Below are 18,857 nucleotides of genomic sequence, written 5' to 3' on the forward strand. Positions count from 1 at the left end.
CGTGGTGCCACAGTCATAATCCATTGCTGCAGTAGGACAAGACACCTTTGGCCCTGCCATGGCTCAGGGTTTGCTCTCTGCCACAGAGCCCTGCTGAAGCAATAAGCTGTTTTCTGTACTCCACAGCACTTCAACCTTGTTAACCACTCTGGGCTTAAATAATTATCTACTGCAAATGTTTATATAAGGAGAAAATAAAGCCTCAAGCCTTGCAGTTTTTGTTGTACCTTTTTCTCCCCTCTTCTCTCTGTGGTGCCTTGTGCATAAATTTTGAAGTCTTGAAGTTTATAACCTGCCCCAGCTGTAATTCTCAAAGCAGTGTGTTCCAGGCACTCCACCTGCACTCAGTGCTGCAGAGAGAGAGCAGTGAACTTAGCTGAGGCACTGATTTCCTCCCTCTCCCTTCAGTCCCTTGCTTATCTACTCAGTGTCAGGGCTCTGACTCTTTCTCTCTCTTTCTCTCCCTTTCTTTCTCTCTTTCTCTCCATGTCTTGCAGTATGCAGTACTGGGCCAGGAGGCTGGAGCAGGAGATTGATGGAGTGATGAGGATATTTGGTGGAGTCCAGCAGCTCAAACTGGTAAGCTGTCTTTCGTTTACCTGTGCTGCCTTTCTTGTGGCAGTGTATGTTCTCATCTGCAGAAATCACCCTCAGTGAGAGAACACTCGCACTCAGTCACCCTCTCAGCTCACTCCATGTGCAGGGTCATGGCTGGCTGTGCTTCTGGTTCCTGGGCAATCAGATGCATTTACCAAGTGTGTGGGAGTGAGTGTGGTTTGTATCTGCCTGTCTCTGGGGCTGCATGTCACTGCTATCTGAGCATGTACCTGTGGGGTTTTTGCTGTATGACACGCTAAAAAATACTAAATTCAACTAACCTTTCCTCCAGGGACTGAAGGTAGTTTAATTTGTGTTTTAAATTTAAACTTGTGTTGACAAAGCAGGAAATGTTGAAAGGATAATTTGGCTAGCCATTGGAAGCTCCTTGTTTTTAAATACACATTGCAGGTAAAACTGTAATTGTTGTTTGGCTTCTGTTTCCAAGTGCCAGAAAATGAAATCCAGTTACTAATGCTGGCATCTGCCTCCTGCTCCCTGAGTTAGCACCAGGATACAGAGGCTGCAGATGCCAGACCTGCTCTTCTCCTGGCACCAGTGCTCTGAGTTGGGTTAGGGCAGTTACAGAACAGCTTCGTCAGGGTTTATTAGGTTTGGGATCAAACAGCCTTTGAAACCTTCCCTGTTTCCCTTTCCCAGTAAGACCCTGTTTCCCCTTGCCCACACTCTTGTGCTGACTAGCTGATTTGAAATGGAACAATTTGGAATAACAGTTATGGTGTTAATCTAAAGAAAATAGGCTTCTCTAGAGTGATAAATATGTTACCCCAGGAAAAAAGCATGGGTGTATTTGTGTTTTCTGGTGACAGTGACATGTTCTTCTCAGATGCCAATACTTTATGGGACTCCTACTGTCTGTCTTGCACTAGTAGCTATATTAGCTTAAACAGAACTGTTCATATTTTTTACTGTTGGTTGTAACCATTGTCTAAACACAGAGGTCACACTACTTTCTTTTAAATGCATTTTGAAATGAGTTTACCTGAAGGCCTGCAATACTCTTCACGGTTCATCCATTCATTTGTTCATATTTGAGCTGTAGAATGGTGTATCTGGGCTTTGTGTGCATTCATTTCAAAGGAGCTACAACTGGATTGATATAAACTTCATGTGCAGCATGAAAAGCATATACACCACTTGGGTTTCAACAGGTATTTCTGAATGTAGCCATGCATTTTTGCAATGCAGTTTTGCATATTGGCAGGGTCTTAGAGCTGGGGATGTTTTCCAGGCAGTACGATGGCACAGCAGCCAGCATTCTCTTCAGCAGAGCACAGTCATAAAAAACAAAAGGATTGCTACTACATTTTTGTAGATGTCCTCTCTTACAATTTATTCTTATTAGCTTTGATTTTACTCCTTTGCATGTTAAATAGGTATATCATGTAATTTTTTTAATGCCATAATTAAAGAGAAATTACACCTCCAATTTGCCGGCACTTGACTCCTATTGGCCAGTCAGTCAATTACAGGTAAGAGAGCTTCCCACTTTTCCTGTTTAATTCTTCTGGTAGAACATAATGCAGTACTTCAATGGATTAATACTGGATAAACTGACTACAGAGGGATTGAAGGGTTTTTTTGAAATCTGTTTTGGAATCTTCTTGTGAAGGGAGGAAGCTAATTATTGTATCTAGTAAATGCATAAACCAGCTGAAGCCAAGAAATGAGCTACTGAAAATTCCAATGTGCAGCTGTTTGAACACCAGAAAGCACTGGTGGAGGCTGTCTGTTGATCTCTAGGGGGAAACTTGGGATGTGGAGCTCAGGTTTGATTCGTAGATGCAATATCAAGTGGATGATAGTTAAGAACCACATCGCTTGTTAGTGCACACTAGCACAGCTTCACGGATGGAAAATGGCATGGAGTGCTTCATCCTGAAGAACTCAGAGCTGTACCTGCAGGGAGTCCTTACCCACCAGTTGCACACAGGTTCATCGGGGTTACAGTATGGGAGCTGTCTAATGTCATAAAGTGGCACTGTAACCTACTTGGAGACATGGATTAAAAAAGTTGAATAAAAATAAGTCCACATTCTGTTGCAACCACACTCAAAATTAAGAAGGTGAGCAGGCACAGGGGGGAAGGGAAAGCCCCTGAGGAGCTGTGGGAGCTGAAACATGGTATAGCTGGAAGCTAATTCCACCCACTGGGATTTCACAGGAAGGTTTATTATTAAGCAAGAGTAGACCCATGCAGGGTAGGAAGGATAAAGAAAAATGAGGCAAGTAGAGCTTGTTTTTTGCTAAAAGTTGCTGATGTTTTTGAGCTTGCCATGTTGGCCTGGGACATGTCTGCAGAGGGGGATTTCTGGTTCATAGTGCTTAGGGAGTGATATTAGAAGTAGGGGAAAAAAGTGCTCCAGTGTCACCAAAGACAGAACTGGTCCTTCTGAACTTGGTGGAGTCTGTTGTGAGGTGGTGGGTTCCAGTGCCAGCTCTCATGGGCCTATGAAGCCTGTAAGCACTGGAGGTGGGTCCATGCCAGAAATTTTCTTTCCAGTTCAGGCCTGACTACCAAAGTGTCAGACCAAATAATAATAAAAAATACCCTCCTCAGAGATTTGCCAGGGTTACTTATGAGTATTTTTTTCTTGGGTTGCTGTGAAAGGATGAGGACCTGTTCTTTGGTTATTGCCTGAAATCGTAACTGTTGTGGCATATGAGGCATGAAATTTATTGTCAGAAATATGGTGTCCAGGAACATAACGCTGCTGAATATTTTATCCTCCTGGAGTGCTGCCCATCCCAGAAAGATTTTTGTTTTAACTCTTCAGTCATTTCCTTGAGTTGGGGTAAATGTTCAATGCCCCTGCTTCTCTCCTCTCCTGCCAGGTGGACAGGCAATCACCTGGAGAGATTTTCCAAGCTTGTATCATGCAGATGCTCCTTTGCACAAGAGGACCATTTTTTTTGAGCAATTACAGGAGGGTGAGAAGCTGTGAGATGTAAAGGGGTATTGTGCCAGGGGCTCTCCTTTCAGCTGTGAGGTACCACCTTGCTTCTCTCCTGATGTCCAAACCTTGAAAACACTGAAGTGCAAATGTCCCCATTGGTCAGACTGGCTGTGGTGGGGCCACCCATATGACTGAACACCGTGGGCTTGGGGCTGTATGGAGGACCATGGCCTTGCTGAGATGATTCTCTGCCTGGTGAAGTCAATGTTCAGCCCTCAGGGTGCCTGTGGTGCAGCATCCTGTTGACTGGCTGGTTCCTCCAGGCATGCCTCAAAACAAATCCCAGCACATGGATAAGGGCATGTTGCTTTGTCTCCCTGTCCTTGCCTCCCTCGCAGCTCACCAGAGATAATTGAGAGCACAAATCATTGCTAATTTAGCTCTGACTGGCATGATGATATGTGGGACCCTATAATGCTGGCTGAATAGATTGACATTGTTAAAATAATTATTTCTAGAATAAGGAATATTACACTAAAAGTACAACTCTCTGACTTACATTTTTTTTCTGTTAGTGACTTCTTTGTGGCTACAGTGGACTCTTCACTTTCCTGAACAAAAAAAAAATTTGTTTTGGCATTTCTTGCTACACCACACTACATTTCTGTTTCTTCTAGTGTTTTGGCACAAGTAAAAGTTATTGACTTTAGTCAAAAATGAATTAATATTTTTTGTTTCCAGCGTAGATGCTGCAACACCTGCTCCAGGGTAGACTGTACTCAAGAGATTTCCCATGCTGGTGCAGCCCTGTCCCAACCTCCCAGTGTCCTGCTGTGCTGGCACTCGTGGCAGGACCGATGACAGCAGAACTGTGTGTGCCACTGGGTTTTGTGCCTCACTGAGCAGCTCCCCTGGATGTTGTGTTAAAACTCCTTTTCTGGATAGCTGGGCTGAGGCTCAAGTCTGCCCTGGCTTGTTACCTAAATTGTGTTTGATCCTGTGTCTCCTGAGGCAAACAGCGAGCTGGTCAGAACATCCCCTCCCTCTCCTCTGGTACCTGTTATCCCTGGCTGCCTCTAATGGCCTTGTTTCCTTGCTGACAGTTACTGAGGAAGCCAAAGCCTTTCAAATGAGAGGGGGAAAAGGTAAGAGATGTAAATGCTGAGCCCCCTTTCCTGCTCTGTCTTCCTTTCTCTTCCCTCTGGTTGTCTTTCCTGAGGACTGCTTCCATAGCAGGGTCGAGCTCTCTCCTGGAGGTGTCACACCCTGCCACAGACAGGCTTTAGCAGGGGCAGGGTGGGCAACAGAGCTGGACCTGAGCTGCACCTGCTTCTCCTCTCCGGTCTGTCAAGCTGGTTCTGTACCTTCTTCCCTTTCCTCTGGGCAGCCAAGGGAAGTCAAGAGAGAGTGTCTGGGTCTGCCTTGCTGTGTATGACTGGGAGATAAGGATTCTGCTGGCCTTGTTGATGAGGAACCACTCAGTCTGTAAAGGGTGAGATGGCCCCAAAGCTGAGCCCAGGGTGGGATATGGGGAGCAGCCTGCTGGCTGAGCTGGGCAGGCAGGGAGCCTCTGCCTGAGCTGTACTTGATCCACAACGTGTGACTGCACAGAAAGGAGGATGGGCCCAGGGGAAAGGGAGACTCGTGTTGTGTGCCCTTTGGGATGCAGCCCCCAAGGGGTTTGTTGATTGTGGCACAGTAGAAGTGGCTCAGCTTGCTCCTTGTAATCAATATCTGGTTTTACTTCAGTGGATTTTCATGTCTGTCTTCTATTCTTGCTTGTTATCTTGTACTTTGTTTTGCTAGTTTGGCATCTCTGCCTGGCAGAAGTGCTGCTGTTCATTCCTCTGGGTTTTTCTGACAGGGAAGGACAGATTCTGCTGGCCAGGGCTTGGGGCAGAGTGACCAGGATGTGTGCAGGTGTCCCCACCTTTGTCTGCCTCAGTCTGCCTGTCCCTTCTGCTTAGCGCTGCTTCTCTGATATATTCTCTCTTGTATTCAATGCATGGCCATGCTTTAGTTGAGGCAGCTGCAGGTGAGGAACTGTGATTGAGCTGTGCACAAACAAGAGCTTGAATTAAAAAAACTAGTATACTATCAGAGTTTTGCCTTGGGTGTGAAGAGTGGCATCTGCCTTGTGTAGTGCTGCAGTCACCAGCACTCCTCCTGTGATGGGGTCTCTGCAGTACCGAGTGTTTCACTCTGTGAGTGCATCCCTTACAAAACTGCTGGTACAGAGCTAGAGCTTCTTTAATGCCAGCACCAGGAGGTGAGACATGCTCTTATCAAAGGAGCTGTCAAGGTTTTCTGTTCAACTTATTTGATCTTGGGTAACTACTGGAATAATAATAAGTTAGCCTAAACCTCCCAAGTAACTGTGGTATTACATGATGTTTAATTTGTTCTTTTGTTTTCTCTGGGTGTAGAAATACTCACCTGGTCATTCAGTATGGCTGGAGAATCTGAGAAGTGTTAATGGAATTTTAAATGAAGGATGCAAGAGAATCAGAGCCCCCCTGCACAATGCTCTGGACACTGTGTCTGAGAAGCCAGTCTGCTTCCAAAGGGCTCTGTCACGTGGACTGGGCATTCACAGAAGCACAGTGATGTGGTCCTTATTCCCAACATGGCAGAGTTGGGAATAAGATCCTAATCTTCTGATATTCAATCCTTTTCCTTCTGAGGTGTCAGAATTCCTTCAGAGTTGAGAGGAGTTTGACCCCAAAGCTTGGGCAACACACAAAGCCAGCTGCTTATGCTACAGCAGCACTAAATGCCTGCCCTCTTCCAGATCCTGCCAGGGAGAAAGGACCTTACTGAGTTTTCCTACAGCTAGTGCCCATCTGGGGACTGCCCAGGAGTATGGGCTGTGTACACCAGTGAACCCCTTGCCTCCCAAGCTCATGCATAATCTGTCTGATCCTTGCTTTCCTCTCCTCTTTTCCCTCCCCCTCTCCTACCAGCATGCACACAGCCTGCTTCCGTACACCATCACTGTGCCCTCCCCTGCTCCTCATGTTTGATAAGAGGAAGTGTGCGATGCCAGATAAACACATTCCTGTTCCAAACTGCTTGGGTTTATTTTAATCTGCCTGGGCCGTTCAGCAGCCTCAGCACTCTGTTCAGCACTGAGTGCAAAGCCAACACTATATTACCAAGGAGGAGCATTTAAATGTCCTTAGGCTTGCAGCAGCTTGGTTGGGAAAGAGGGATCCTCTGCCACCCCTTGCTTGGGCCAGAGTGTGCCATCGTTAGCCCCCTTACACCCATCATCTCACTTCTCACTCTTTCTCTCTACTAGAACCATATTGCATCTGTACTGTGAGATGTCAGGGAAACATATGCTCCAGCTTTTAGTACATTTGCATAATTAGAGTAATGTGTATGAATAATTTATAGCTGTATGTGGCTGCTCAGTGTGACGTTAGCACCCCTCACTAAATCCTTTCCAGTGGGTGGTGCAGATCCTGCACCAGAACCATTGTGCTGATGCAGTGTGCAGCCTGTTGGCAGATAGAGGGGCCCTGCTTTGAGACATCAGGGTGTGCATATATCTGTGTATATGGTTGTGTCTGTGTATATATATATATATATATATATGTATTTAGTGTAGAAAGATGGGCTTTTACAGTTCTAGGGGAAGAGCAGACTAGAAGTCTCAGAGGCTAAAATGCCTTAGACTCTTAGGCTCAATACTTGTTCTGTTTATGCAGAAGCTGTGAATGAAAATGTTCTGCAACATTTGAAAGCTGAGGCAGGGATTTTTCCAGTAGGACTCAGGTGTGACTAGTTTGTGTGCCAGAATTATGTTGGGTTTTTTTAAATTACTTTTTCAGATCATAAAACTTAGCAGCTTGCAGGGGAGAGGGATAAACATGCCTGCACTGTGTCACAGAGCCTGATCGCAATCAGTCGGTCAATAAATTGTAGCAAAGAATTACCTGGACACTGTCTCACTATTTACCAGCTCTTTAATGTGCAAGTTCTCATGCTGGAAAGCCCAGAGTGCCAGGTAGGTGTTCTAAAGGAGTGATCTGAGTGGCTGAATCCTGGTATTTATGTTCCAGTTAATTTTAGCTTAAACTATATTTGGTCCTTTCCAAATGTTTGAGAGCCTTGGCTGGAAAGCGCTGTGTAAACTGGAATGAAGTGCAGGCATGCACACTTACTGGCTCATCAGTATTATCCTCTGGGAAACTGAGGCAGTGCTGAGCAGGTCTGCAGAACCACAGTGTGGTGCAGCCTGGACTGTTCTCCATCGTGGGTAAAGCCAGCAGGTCCTTAGAGAAGGGCGTGTTTAGAAGGGTAACAGGCAGTGTAATAGTCCTTAAAGCCCTTGTTTTGAACCTTTTCGCTTTACAGAATTACTTTGTAAAGATAATACACTTGCAGCCAGTTGGTGAGTTTGCACAATCAGAAGGGATTGCCATTGAGTTTTATGGAGTCATTTCTGATTTATATTGCTGTCAGTGACAAGTTAAATGAGCCCAGCATTCAACAGACTGATGTTCAGGTGTGTGCATCTCCTGAGTACACTGCTTTGCGTTTCACACCCAAAAATGTAGCTGATGTAGCCAGCCAGTTACAACAACCATGTTTGTAAAATCCTCATGAATATCCAGTGAAACTCTTTGAATTGATGCTGTTGCCTTTACACAGCCATATGAATCCATGGGAAGGATGAGACCTTGGCTGATGTTTCTGGAAGCCTCCCTCATCCAGGTTGTCTTGCCCTTGACTGAAGGAGCCTGTGTGGTCCCCACATCCATTCCAGCTGAAGTTGTTAACTTCAGGCTGTGTTTAAAAATAAAGCAAGGCAAAATCCATACCAGCTCTGCCAGAATGCAGGATGAATAATTAGGTGGAGATCATTAAAGTTTCCCTTCTTAAAAACATACATAGATTATTCTTTAATGGAAAGTTAATTGTTTTATTATTCTCTCCAGATGGTTCTTTTCCTTTACATTCACAGGGGAATTGATATAGCCTGGAATTCAGTTTCCTATGAGCAGAGCTGATAACCAAAAATGCAACTCTATCACTGATCAAGATACAAAACATAGAAAATATGTATCTGTATTCCATCGTAGTTCAGATTTTTCCCATTCTACGATTTTAAATATTATTTATAGGCTTTAAGTGCCCCTTCAACTTGAAATGCTGCAGGCTGGGGAGTTTGCATTTCTCTTCCTGATAGGTTTGTCAGGCAAGCACTAGGAATTGGACGGTACTGGATCCTGGCTTTCTTGTGGATGATCCATCGCTTCCATCCATCACTGGACTGCAGAGGAGCAAAATACAGTTATACTGAAAGGTTTAAAGAAGGAAACTGTTGTTAGATACATGGGGTCATTGTGTGGAGGAAGCAGTAAGATGTGTCACATCTCCTTCGTTCTGTGTGTAGAAATGCAGAAGAGTTTGGGAAGTTGGGGAGGCCAGGGAGGAGGTGACTTCTCAAGGGCACAGTTGTGGTTGTTATGTTGCAGTGTGGCTCCAGCCTGGTAAATGGCAGTGGGCACTTTGCATGTTAAGTGAGCATGTTTATCGTGCCTCATTACAGCAGATCACCTCTGACATCTGAAGTGAGTGACCTGAATGGGCCCCTTATTTCAAACACCCACCCCTGCCGACCTATTGGCCTGCAATGATGCTGCCAGTTTTATAGGTACTTATTTCCTTTTAATTATTTAGAGTTAAGATATTATTGTAAGGGAGGGAGAGAGAGTGGAGTCTGTTATTAGATCAGCCTTGCTGTCCTCGTAAGCAGACTGGACTTCAGTACTGGAGAGCTTTGCTTGAAGACTGAGAATCTGTGCTATAGTTAAAGCTGTAGTTTGCTGTGGCTTTATTGAAAAAGTTGGCTCTGCCTTTGGAGGAACTGCCTCTGGGGAGATTCCAGATCTTGGTAACCATCAGGGATCTGTAGCTTTCCAACACTTGTATCCTTTGCATCTTACTTTGACAATTTTGCATACAATGAGCTTGAAAAACTCCACACTCTTTTGTGTCTTAGGGATAAACCACGTTCTCTCATGATTTGGGAGGTCATATCCAGAGCAGAGGGAAGGAAGGTGAACAGGCTAGGGAGGAAATGTAGCAGGAAGGTGATGCTAATGGCTATGGATTCTCCTTCCTTTTCTGTTGCTCTTGGGCTGATCAATACCAACTGGTATATGTGGGGCATCCCCTCTTTATTTTGAGGATTTTTTTGAGGATATTTTGGAGGATTTCTCTGTTTCCTTATTTTGGATTTATATTTGGGCTTGCTCGTTGTGATTCAGTTATTCACTGGGCTTGAGACTTTATTGACTTTTCTCTCTTTTCTAACTGACCTTTCACACCTGGAAGCATCCAATACAGATTTAGTATGTGTTTGTTCAGCACCTACTATAACCAATAGTGTCATGCTTTTTGGACACTGACCATAGTATAAATATTAAATAGTAAGTAAGAGCACTGAGAAAAATCCTGCCTGAATGAAACATGAGATTTACTGATGCGAAGAGATGCTGTGAATGAGAGGCATGGCTCTTTCCATCAGGGCAGTCTCCTAAACTCCTGGCTGATGTGGCTTGGACTGGCAGCAGGATCTAAATGTCTGCATGTGTCAGGAGCCACTCCAGGGATTGTTTAAGCAGTAGCATTAGTTATCATCTGTTGGATGCCCAAGCAAAGCCTTTGCTTGTAGCTAGGAGGCAGGGAGCAGATTTTCAATTCCCTGCTGTGACTGTAAGGCCAGGTAAATAGAGAAGAAGGAGACAGCAGGGGGTTTATGTGACTTGAGGAGCAAAGAAGATTGTAATGGTAAATGTTGGATTACTTTTAAAAACAAGTAGGTCATTGAAGATACTATGGTTGAGGAACAGAAAAAGAAAAAAAGGCGGATTTATTCCTTGTTCTTCTAAGATTTGTTACACTATAAAGCTCACTTACTGCTCAGCATGCTGTCATTTTTAATTTTGGAAGTTCTTTGTTTCTGTCACTGGTCCAGCAAGGATGACACTAGACCTGAGATGAAGGGCTGGGATCTTCAAAGGAGCCTTGGTTCCCAGTTTCCTTGGGCATTATGAGTAGGCTGGGCCTTACTATAGTGCTTGCTGGGAACATCAGCTGTTGTTCCATTTCCTGCTCTAGCAGGACTTGCCTGTGACTCCACAGTCAACTCAAATTGTTTAAAATTCAACTTATCTTTTGTCTTCTGCCCTTTTTTTAAAGTGCTGGCATGCAACAAAAACATTCATCCCTGTCCCTGCCTTTTGTAGAAAGCAGCAGATGGTTTACCTAACATTCAGTGATAATAATTTGCTGTGAGGTAAATACATGGAATATTCATAGCATCACTACTGGGTATGTCCAATTCTGAGTAGAAACGATAGCTCCAATATCTTCTTAAGTGCCCAGTGACTTGGTGTTCACTGAAAAAGAAACCCTAGCATGGTAATACCATGCTTACCTCTAGTGCATTTCACGGCTGATTATTAGAATTACTTGAAAACAAGTTTACTTTCACATCTCAATACTGGAGAGAAGGAAAACATCACAGGTTGGCTCTGTAAACAGGTGAATTGAGGCTTGGATGAGGAAAACCCTTATTCTGCACAGGGAGTCTGATGCAGGGCTGGGGAGTGAACCTGTGAATCTCAGCTCCAGGGCTTATCTACCAAATGTCTTCCTTGATAACAACTGTTCAGTTTGTCTCTTCTGGCTCATTACTACATCTATTAGCACTGAGCAGTGAATCCTAGGAAATGCAAGTAAGAGAGAGAAACTTTCAGCTTTGAATTCTCCCTTAGGAAACTTACTTCTGGCAAGTTTCACAAGTGGCAGCTTCATGTTTATATTCCTAGGGCCTATAACACATGGCATTTTCTTGTTGGCTCTGCCCTCAGCTCCTTCCCATGACTGAAGTGGTAAGTCCTCTCCTTGCCTCTGCTGTTGGTGTGAGTTTTTAGGGCTGTGCTCCTGATGCAGAGCCTGAGCAGCAGTTGATTGCCAGCTTTCCCTCCTCCTTAGATGTGTGCTAGCTCTCAAACGACATTTTGAGGTGCCTGAAGCATTCTGTGGAAGAAAATTAATTGGTTTTGACAAACCACAGCAGTCCCTTGGGTGCCTGGGAGTGCAACATTTATTGAAACCAGGCAGGAAATCAAAATGCTCTGGTGTTCACTCACCTCCTGTGCAGCTGTATTAAAAAAAAAAAAAAAAAAGTAAAAAATCCCTAACCTTCCTCTGGATTTTTCACTCTGACATTTGGATCGTCCACTGACTTTCTAATAAAACCTCCTTTTTCTTTTAGGAGAGAGTTTAGTGGTCATGAAAGATGCCAGAATGACAGCCCAGGGAGTAGATGGTCTCTGTTTACCCAGAGAGCAAATGCAGCATCAGGGCAAGCATACTTGCCATTGTACTTCCACCTTGACCTGCAGCATCCCAAAGGAGGGTAGGGAATTGCAGGTTTTCAGCTCTTCTAGGCTTGACCTCTCTGCTTACACAACTTAATAAGGAATCAGGCTTCTCCTGCTATTGCAGTGCAGTATTAAGGAAGGATTTTTCATCACAGCTGTAGGCATAACAACTTCAGTGCAAACCGCAGACTGAAAGCACTCCACTAGCAGAAACCATCTCCTATCCCCACTCTTCCAGGAGCCTGGCCTGTCTTCCAGCATATTGGTTACAATCTGATTCATTTCTAAAACATACACTGATACCCAGAGCAAGGTAAAGAAGATCCCTTTATACGTGACAGGTGTGTATGGTGGGGGTGGGTGCCCTTCAGTCGGCCAGTGGTTTGAGGTCGCTGCTCTGCTCTGGGCAAACCTGCTGATGGGAGTCATTAAGTTGCCATCAAGTTTGAATTAGTGTTGATTCACCTCTAAAAAATAACCAGCAGTGTTCTTCACACAGCTCTGAAGGCAGGGCTGGGAAATGAGGGGAGTCATTTTTAAACAAAAGCTGGTTACTGCCCAGGTGCAGTCACAAAATAGGGTTGGGGTTAGTTTTACAGGGGGTGTCCACTTGGCAGCCCATAAAGTGATGTGTGATTTCTGGACTGTGCCCTGCTTGATGACGCTGTTGAATCTTTTTACAGGTCTTTTGCTGGCTGTGGGCATCCCCAGGAGTGGTATCAGTAGAGGAAAGCCATATACTTTCAGCCTGTAGGATCAGGTTTATCACAGCTCCTAGCCTCATGGACTAGAAAGAGTACTGGAGCCACTGGGAAGGCTGATTGGAAAGGATTCACAGACAAATGATGTAATGGGAATTATTCAGCTCCTCCAGGACCTTATTGCAATCAATTCCTGGGGTTTTAACAGGTTCTTTTTGTGTTGTCCATCACCACAAGATTTATATGGGTATGGTAGGGGTGCACACTCTGAATGCAGTAAACAATATGGGGTGTGTTAGGCAGAAGGTCCTGATGTCCTTGTGTGTCCTCCGTAGCTGCGAGTGCCAGACAGAGGTGGGACTTTGTCAGTGTGGTTAGAAACTCTGCTGTGGACTGAAGCTCCTGCTAATGTCTGGAGGTCTGGAGTGACAGAGATGGGGACACGATGGACAGAGGAAGCATTTGCTTCTAAAGAGCCGCTGTGGTTTGGCTCCTCTCCGTTCTCACTCGCAGAGGCGGAGCAGGGGTGTGTGGAGGCTGTGGAGGGGACAGATGGGGAGCCAGCCCTAGGAGGTCCTTGAGAGGAGCAGGTAATGTGACTGTGGCAGAGAGGGGAGGGGTGGCGATGGCTGCTGGCTCTGCATCACCGAGATGGGTGACAACTCCTTAAGCAATTAATTAGCACAGCTGAGAGCCTGAGCTCGGTGCTAAAGGTGAGCTGCAGTTGTACCAGCAGAGATGCACAAAGGCTTTATTGTTCTGGCTTGGGACCTCGCTGGGGGCTTGTCTTGGTGGTTGTTACTGCAATGCTTCTACAAGCTATTAATGATCTTGTAGAATAGCCTGTAGAACCATTGTCTTAAAAGTCCAGCGTTGTGGGAGGCTAAAGAAGGGGTCATCAGCAATCCTAAATGAAGCTTTGGCAGGTCTGGATACTGCAGGAGAATAACTGCGTAGGTTTCTTTTTCACCTTTTTTCTCCTCTAATGATTCTGCTTTCTGGCATAACAATTACCTACTTTGGATATCAATGTCTATGAGAAACTGGCTCAAGCTAAAATGGTAAATTAAGTGCTTTGAAGCTTATGTCCCAGATGTCAGTAGTGATAGATTCTGTTGAGTGGTTTCTAGCTAGAAAAGACTTTGAGCAGTGTCATTTTTCATAGGAAAACTTCCCATATGCTTCTCCAAAAGGGTTTTCTGGGCAATTAAGTGACATGCTGTATGCAGAGATAACATGAATTCAAAGAGCTTTTGCACTTCATCTTCTATGACACACCATACATGTGGTGTCAGTGGTCACCATGGGTTTGGCCCTTGGTCTCAGTTACTTCTGCAGGAGCAGGGTTTGCCACCCCTGCTGTCTCCCATAACCAACAGGACTCCTGGGGTGTTTGTTGTATGAATGGTTGTATGAGCATGACACACCGTGAAGCTGGGATGTGGGAAGATCTGTGGCAGAGGAAATGCCAGCCTACATTCATCCCCTGAATGGCATAGTGGGCACCAAGGCCTTTCAGCTCCTGAGCCAGTGGGATGTCTGGTAACAGAGAGACAACACTCTGGACAAGGAGTAGGTGTCATGGGAGTGAAGATTTTCATGCGACTGAATGGCAGCTTCTTTTTCTCTCTTATTATAACAGACTAATAAAGTTCTTCTCACAAGGAGCACCTGTCTGTGTAGGGAAAACCAAAGTATGCTGCTGTTCGCATACTGGGCAACATGACAATGAAGTCTGGGGGAAAATTCAGCAAAAATCACCATTTTTAGATGTATGCAGGGTGTTTCATGGCCCTTGGCAAAGGAAGGGTACAGCACGGATTGTGATTTGGGGGCTTTCAGTGTCCCCCACAGAGATGACCCTCTGGTGGCACTGCTTCTTTCAGTCCCTGTATGGCTCCATCTCCTCCGAGGAGTCAAGCCCCTGGAGATTTTCCGTGCTTGACTCCTCTGTGCCAGCAGTCCTGAGTTTCCTGCTGCTTTGCATTTCAGCCGTGTGTCAAGAAATCCCAGCTCCTGGGGTCAAGTGCTAAGCATTTGCTTCTTTATCAGATATTTACTTAGGAGGATTTCATTATACTGAATCTACTAGCTTTGAATAAATTCACATGCAGTAAATTTATTCTCGCTCTTTCTGAAGGGCTGTGTATGCTAGAGAAAACTTTGAAGACGACCATTTATACCAAAAGCAATTACTTTTGTGGTAATTTTGTATGTATTTTACTGCAGATACTGTATTTCTATTTGACTATGAGCTTTCTCCCAAGTGGCACTGCTAGTCTGGAAGTAGAGAAAGTCAGATGCTTGAATTTGCGGTGCCCCAATATTTTCACATTGTTAACATTGAATGTATTTGACTGTGCACTTATTTGAACAAACTCCACCTGTCTGAATAAAGCTACAGGTTGATCTTATCAGAACCCACTTGTAGTTGCTCCATGTGAAGTGGGGAGGTGGGGTTGTTTTGTTTTCTTAATGTTGGTTGATTTTGGTGGGGGTTTTTTGCAACACCACTGTTTCAGCTTCTGGTTATTGGATATCTTCAGCCAGGTGGTAGAGATGGTCTTTCATGACGCTGCAGAGGGCATCTCCAAAGCCTCCTCACTCAGTTCATGAGTATCCAGGAGCTATACTCTGCAGTGTGGCTAAGTTGAACTATTGGCAAAAGCAGCTTACTTTATGATTTGGAATAATAAACCTGTAAAAAATCCTTCTGCAAATAACTTTTCACATGCGTGATGGGGCACAGCTGAATTCTTCACCTCAGCAGCTGGTTTGCTCCATGCAAACCATAATGGCATATACACAGGAATTCTTTCTGGTGCTCCAGTTGCAGCCCTCTGCACACAGGATCTTCTGCAATCACTTGACCAAGTCCAAAACAAATCAGGAGGAAAAGCTCAAGTAAGAATTTAGGCGGTTAGGCCTGATAACCCATTAAGTTCTCTTTCCACTGGTTTACTTTACATGCTCTGCTTCAGCAGGTAAGTCTTGGTGGTCTTTGCGATTAGAAAAAGCCATTCTTTGGGGCTTGAGGTTTGGTTTACCAAAACTGTTGGTTGTATAGATATATCAGTGGGAATAATAGCTGACCATCCTACATCTAAATGTGCCCTTAGCATTTCCAGAGGGCAAACATGCACGATTCCTTTTGAAAATGGACAAGGGAAAACTGGGGGAATGTGTACTAAAGAGAAGCATGTTCATATTAAAATCCAGAAGGGTAGATTTATTTTTTTTCTTCAACATAAGTTTCTCATTAACAAGATTCGTTTCATTTAGAAGTGGCTCATTAACTAGTTTAAAAAAGGAAAACCAAACCAAAACCCTTAAAGAAATGTAGGTTCCTGTTAAATTGCAAATTCTATATTCCATGCTGGATTATTGTTTTATGGGAACCAGCGATAGTTATACTGTACGTATCTACATATTTCACCAGAAAGCAAAAATTGTTTTCCAGGGGAAATTATTATACAGAAAAAAATGTAATTAATAATAAACTATTGCTATTATGGGATATAATACTTGTGCTCAAGCCCGAATCTGAGATGAACAAAAATGTGCCATCTGAACAGCTCTAAACATCCCAGTTTAAAATTTGTGGCTAGCTGTAACCCTTGCAATAGACTGATGAGGGAGATCACAGAAACTTTCCTGTTACTGCTGTAATGAAGTAGACAGAAACATTTATATGAGCATTTCTATGGCATGAGAATGTTGTGGTGGTTTCTGGGCTGGTCATTATCTGACTAAGCCACTCACATCTGGAGGAATCACACAACCTCTTGATTTTTGACCTTTTTTCCTTGCATGGCATTTGATTTAGGATTTAATGACAAAAAATTTATTTCTGGATCAGTAAGTCTGTGATGTTTCAGTTAGTCCAGACAGGGCACGAGCTTGAGCTGGAAGGAAAGACTTCTGTGATTCAGGTAGAAAGTAGTTGCTCAGGACATCTGTGGTTGGGTCCTGTCTCTGTCTTAGCCTGCTCTGGGAGCCTGGGCAGGATCTCTGTATCTCCCTGGTGTAGCAGTCTATTGATGGATTTCCCTCCCATAGTGAGGATTTCTGAATTCACATTCAGTGAATGTTAATAACGCCTGCCACAGAAAAATCTAGGGACAAACTGCGCACTGTTGGTTATTTTTAAGAGGAAGCCAAAAGAAAAATAAGCACACTGAGAGTGTTTCGTAATTCATGTTTTGAAATTAGCACTTAACAGGTAGAAATTAGCCTGAACTGAAAGGAAAGAAAAATTTTGGGCACAACAGGGCTTTGCACTACTTTGTGAGAATGCGGGGAGAAGTACATTTTGGCAGATTTGTAGTTTCAGCTTCTCATGTGCTATTACAGCCCTCTTCATGGAATCCAGCAAACCCTGGAGAAATCACACACGTGAACCCACTTAAATCTTCCCCTTCTAAATGGGGGTCTAAGGCTCAAGCTGCTTCTAGTTGTTGTGGTCTGCCTCAGTTTAAGTTATTTTTCTCATGAAAGACGGAGCAGAGGTGAAATTGGTGCTGTAATAAAAGGTGTCCCTATTTCGTAAGGACCTTAACAGCGGCTGCTGAGGACAAACATTACCCTAAGAAGGTCTCCAGGGGTTGGCTTTGATGGAGGTAATCTTTCTTGTAATACCATTCCTAATGTGGATCTCTGTTAGCTATATGTAGTAATTTCTTCCTCTGTATTTGTTCTGGTATATCTCTAGGGCTGCTTGTATGTGCTGTAGAATATTTACTGTATTTCTTCCTTTCCAATCTCTTGTGCTGTGGTTTTATAATACGTGTCTGTTGCAGATCTGTTCTCTTCTAAACATGCAGTGTACCTCCTAGTTTCTGCCTTACTCCTTGTAGCAGGTTTGTCTTTTCTTCCAATGTCCTTCTCTCAGCACTGCACCTCTGAGCTGAGGGTACATCAAACTGCAGTAGCAGTTCTGCTCATGGAAGGAGCCTGCAAGAAAAATGGGGAGAGACTATTCACAAGAGCATGGAGTGACAGGGCAAGAGGGAATGGCTTCAAACTGAAAGAGAGTAGGCTTATACTAGATATTAAAAAGAAATTCTTCCCTGTGAGGATGGTGAGGCCCTGGCACAGAAGCTGTGGGTGCCCCATCCCTGGAAGTGTTCCAGGCCAGGTGCGATGGTTCTCTGAGAAACCTGGTCTAGTGGAAAGTGTTCCTGCCCATACCAAGGGGGTTGAAATGGGGTGATCTTTAAAGTCCCTTCCAACCCAAACCATTCTGTGATTCTGTGATTCTATTTGCAGCATTGGGAACAGGAGGGAGAGGGGCAGAACAGCAATGGTTGCCTCAGTATCTTCTGATTCTCACTGGTGGCTCCTGTTCAGATATGCCTGTTGTCCAGCAGATATTCAGGGGTTCAGCTGTGGTAGCTACAGTCTCAAGCCTGTTGCATTTGGTTCTGGCCTATTTTCCGAGCCAGCAAATCCTTCCTGTTTGCTATTCATTTCTCCAGTCCTGACACCAGCTGTTAACAAGTGGCATCTTGATGCTTTGTGATGTCTGGAGGTGGTTTAGGAATCTTCTTACTCCTACTACTCTTTCTTTGCATCGCTTTTGCTATATAGATGATACCATAATAGAATAACACTTCACGGAGGAGTGTGTTGGATTTTGTTTTGACTATTACTGCTTGATTGCATTTGTCATTGTTTTTTTCCTGCTTTTTTCCATGCTTTGGATTTTCTGGTCAAATATCGAGGCATCCTAAACCATGACAGAACAAGTGTTCTGTAAGGGTAATGTCAGAACTCTTGTTCAAATCTTCCCCTCTCTCTGCACCCCAGAATTCATCATCCTCCCTATGCCCCACTGCAGTGTCTGTGCAGATGATTTCTTCTGTTTGTCATTTACAGCTGGCCTGCCTGTCTGGCCATTTGTCTAGAAAATCTAGATAGCTTTTAGACTAGTCAGAGGAATTCCACACCACTGACTTAACTGAGCTGTGGGGAACACTCATCATCTCTGACCTTTTGTTTGCTCTAGCTCAACAGAGGGGTGCAGCATTTGGGCTGGGTCTGTGTCACATCCATGGTGTGCAAGGAAATCATTCTTGCATCTCTGCTGCTGTCTCTTCTGAAGAGCAGCTCACAGCTGTAATTTCTGCAGTCAGAGGGACTTAGCAAGTGGTGGATTGAAAGGATTGTTCAAACTGTCCCAGAGAGGGCCCTGGAGATCACTGTGTGTGAGCCAGTGCCGGACCTTTTCTGCTTTC

At 44.4% G+C, this 18,857-nt stretch overlaps 1 protein-coding gene across 2 annotated transcripts in view; it reads left to right on the forward strand.

The window, feature by feature from the left end:
* The first annotated feature begins 497 nt into the window (after nt 1-497).
* CACNA2D2 (calcium voltage-gated channel auxiliary subunit alpha2delta 2) overlaps nt 498-18,857 on the forward strand; it is a 188,529-nt gene continuing 170,169 nt past the window's right edge. For both annotated transcript variants that reach the window (XM_042018867.1, XM_042018876.1), the window contains exon 1: nt 498-579. In XM_042018867.1, coding sequence (XP_041874801.1) covers nt 499-579 — 81 coding nt within the window. In that variant the 5' untranslated portion in view covers nt 498. The remainder of the gene's footprint in view (nt 580-18,857) is intronic.

The sequence above is a fragment of the Corvus kubaryi genome, unplaced genomic scaffold (genome assembly GCF_017639235.1).
Source record: "Corvus kubaryi isolate FWS band 111438036 unplaced genomic scaffold, C.kubaryi_AGA036_p1.0 124, whole genome shotgun sequence".
Taxonomy (NCBI): domain Eukaryota; kingdom Metazoa; phylum Chordata; class Aves; order Passeriformes; family Corvidae; genus Corvus; species Corvus kubaryi.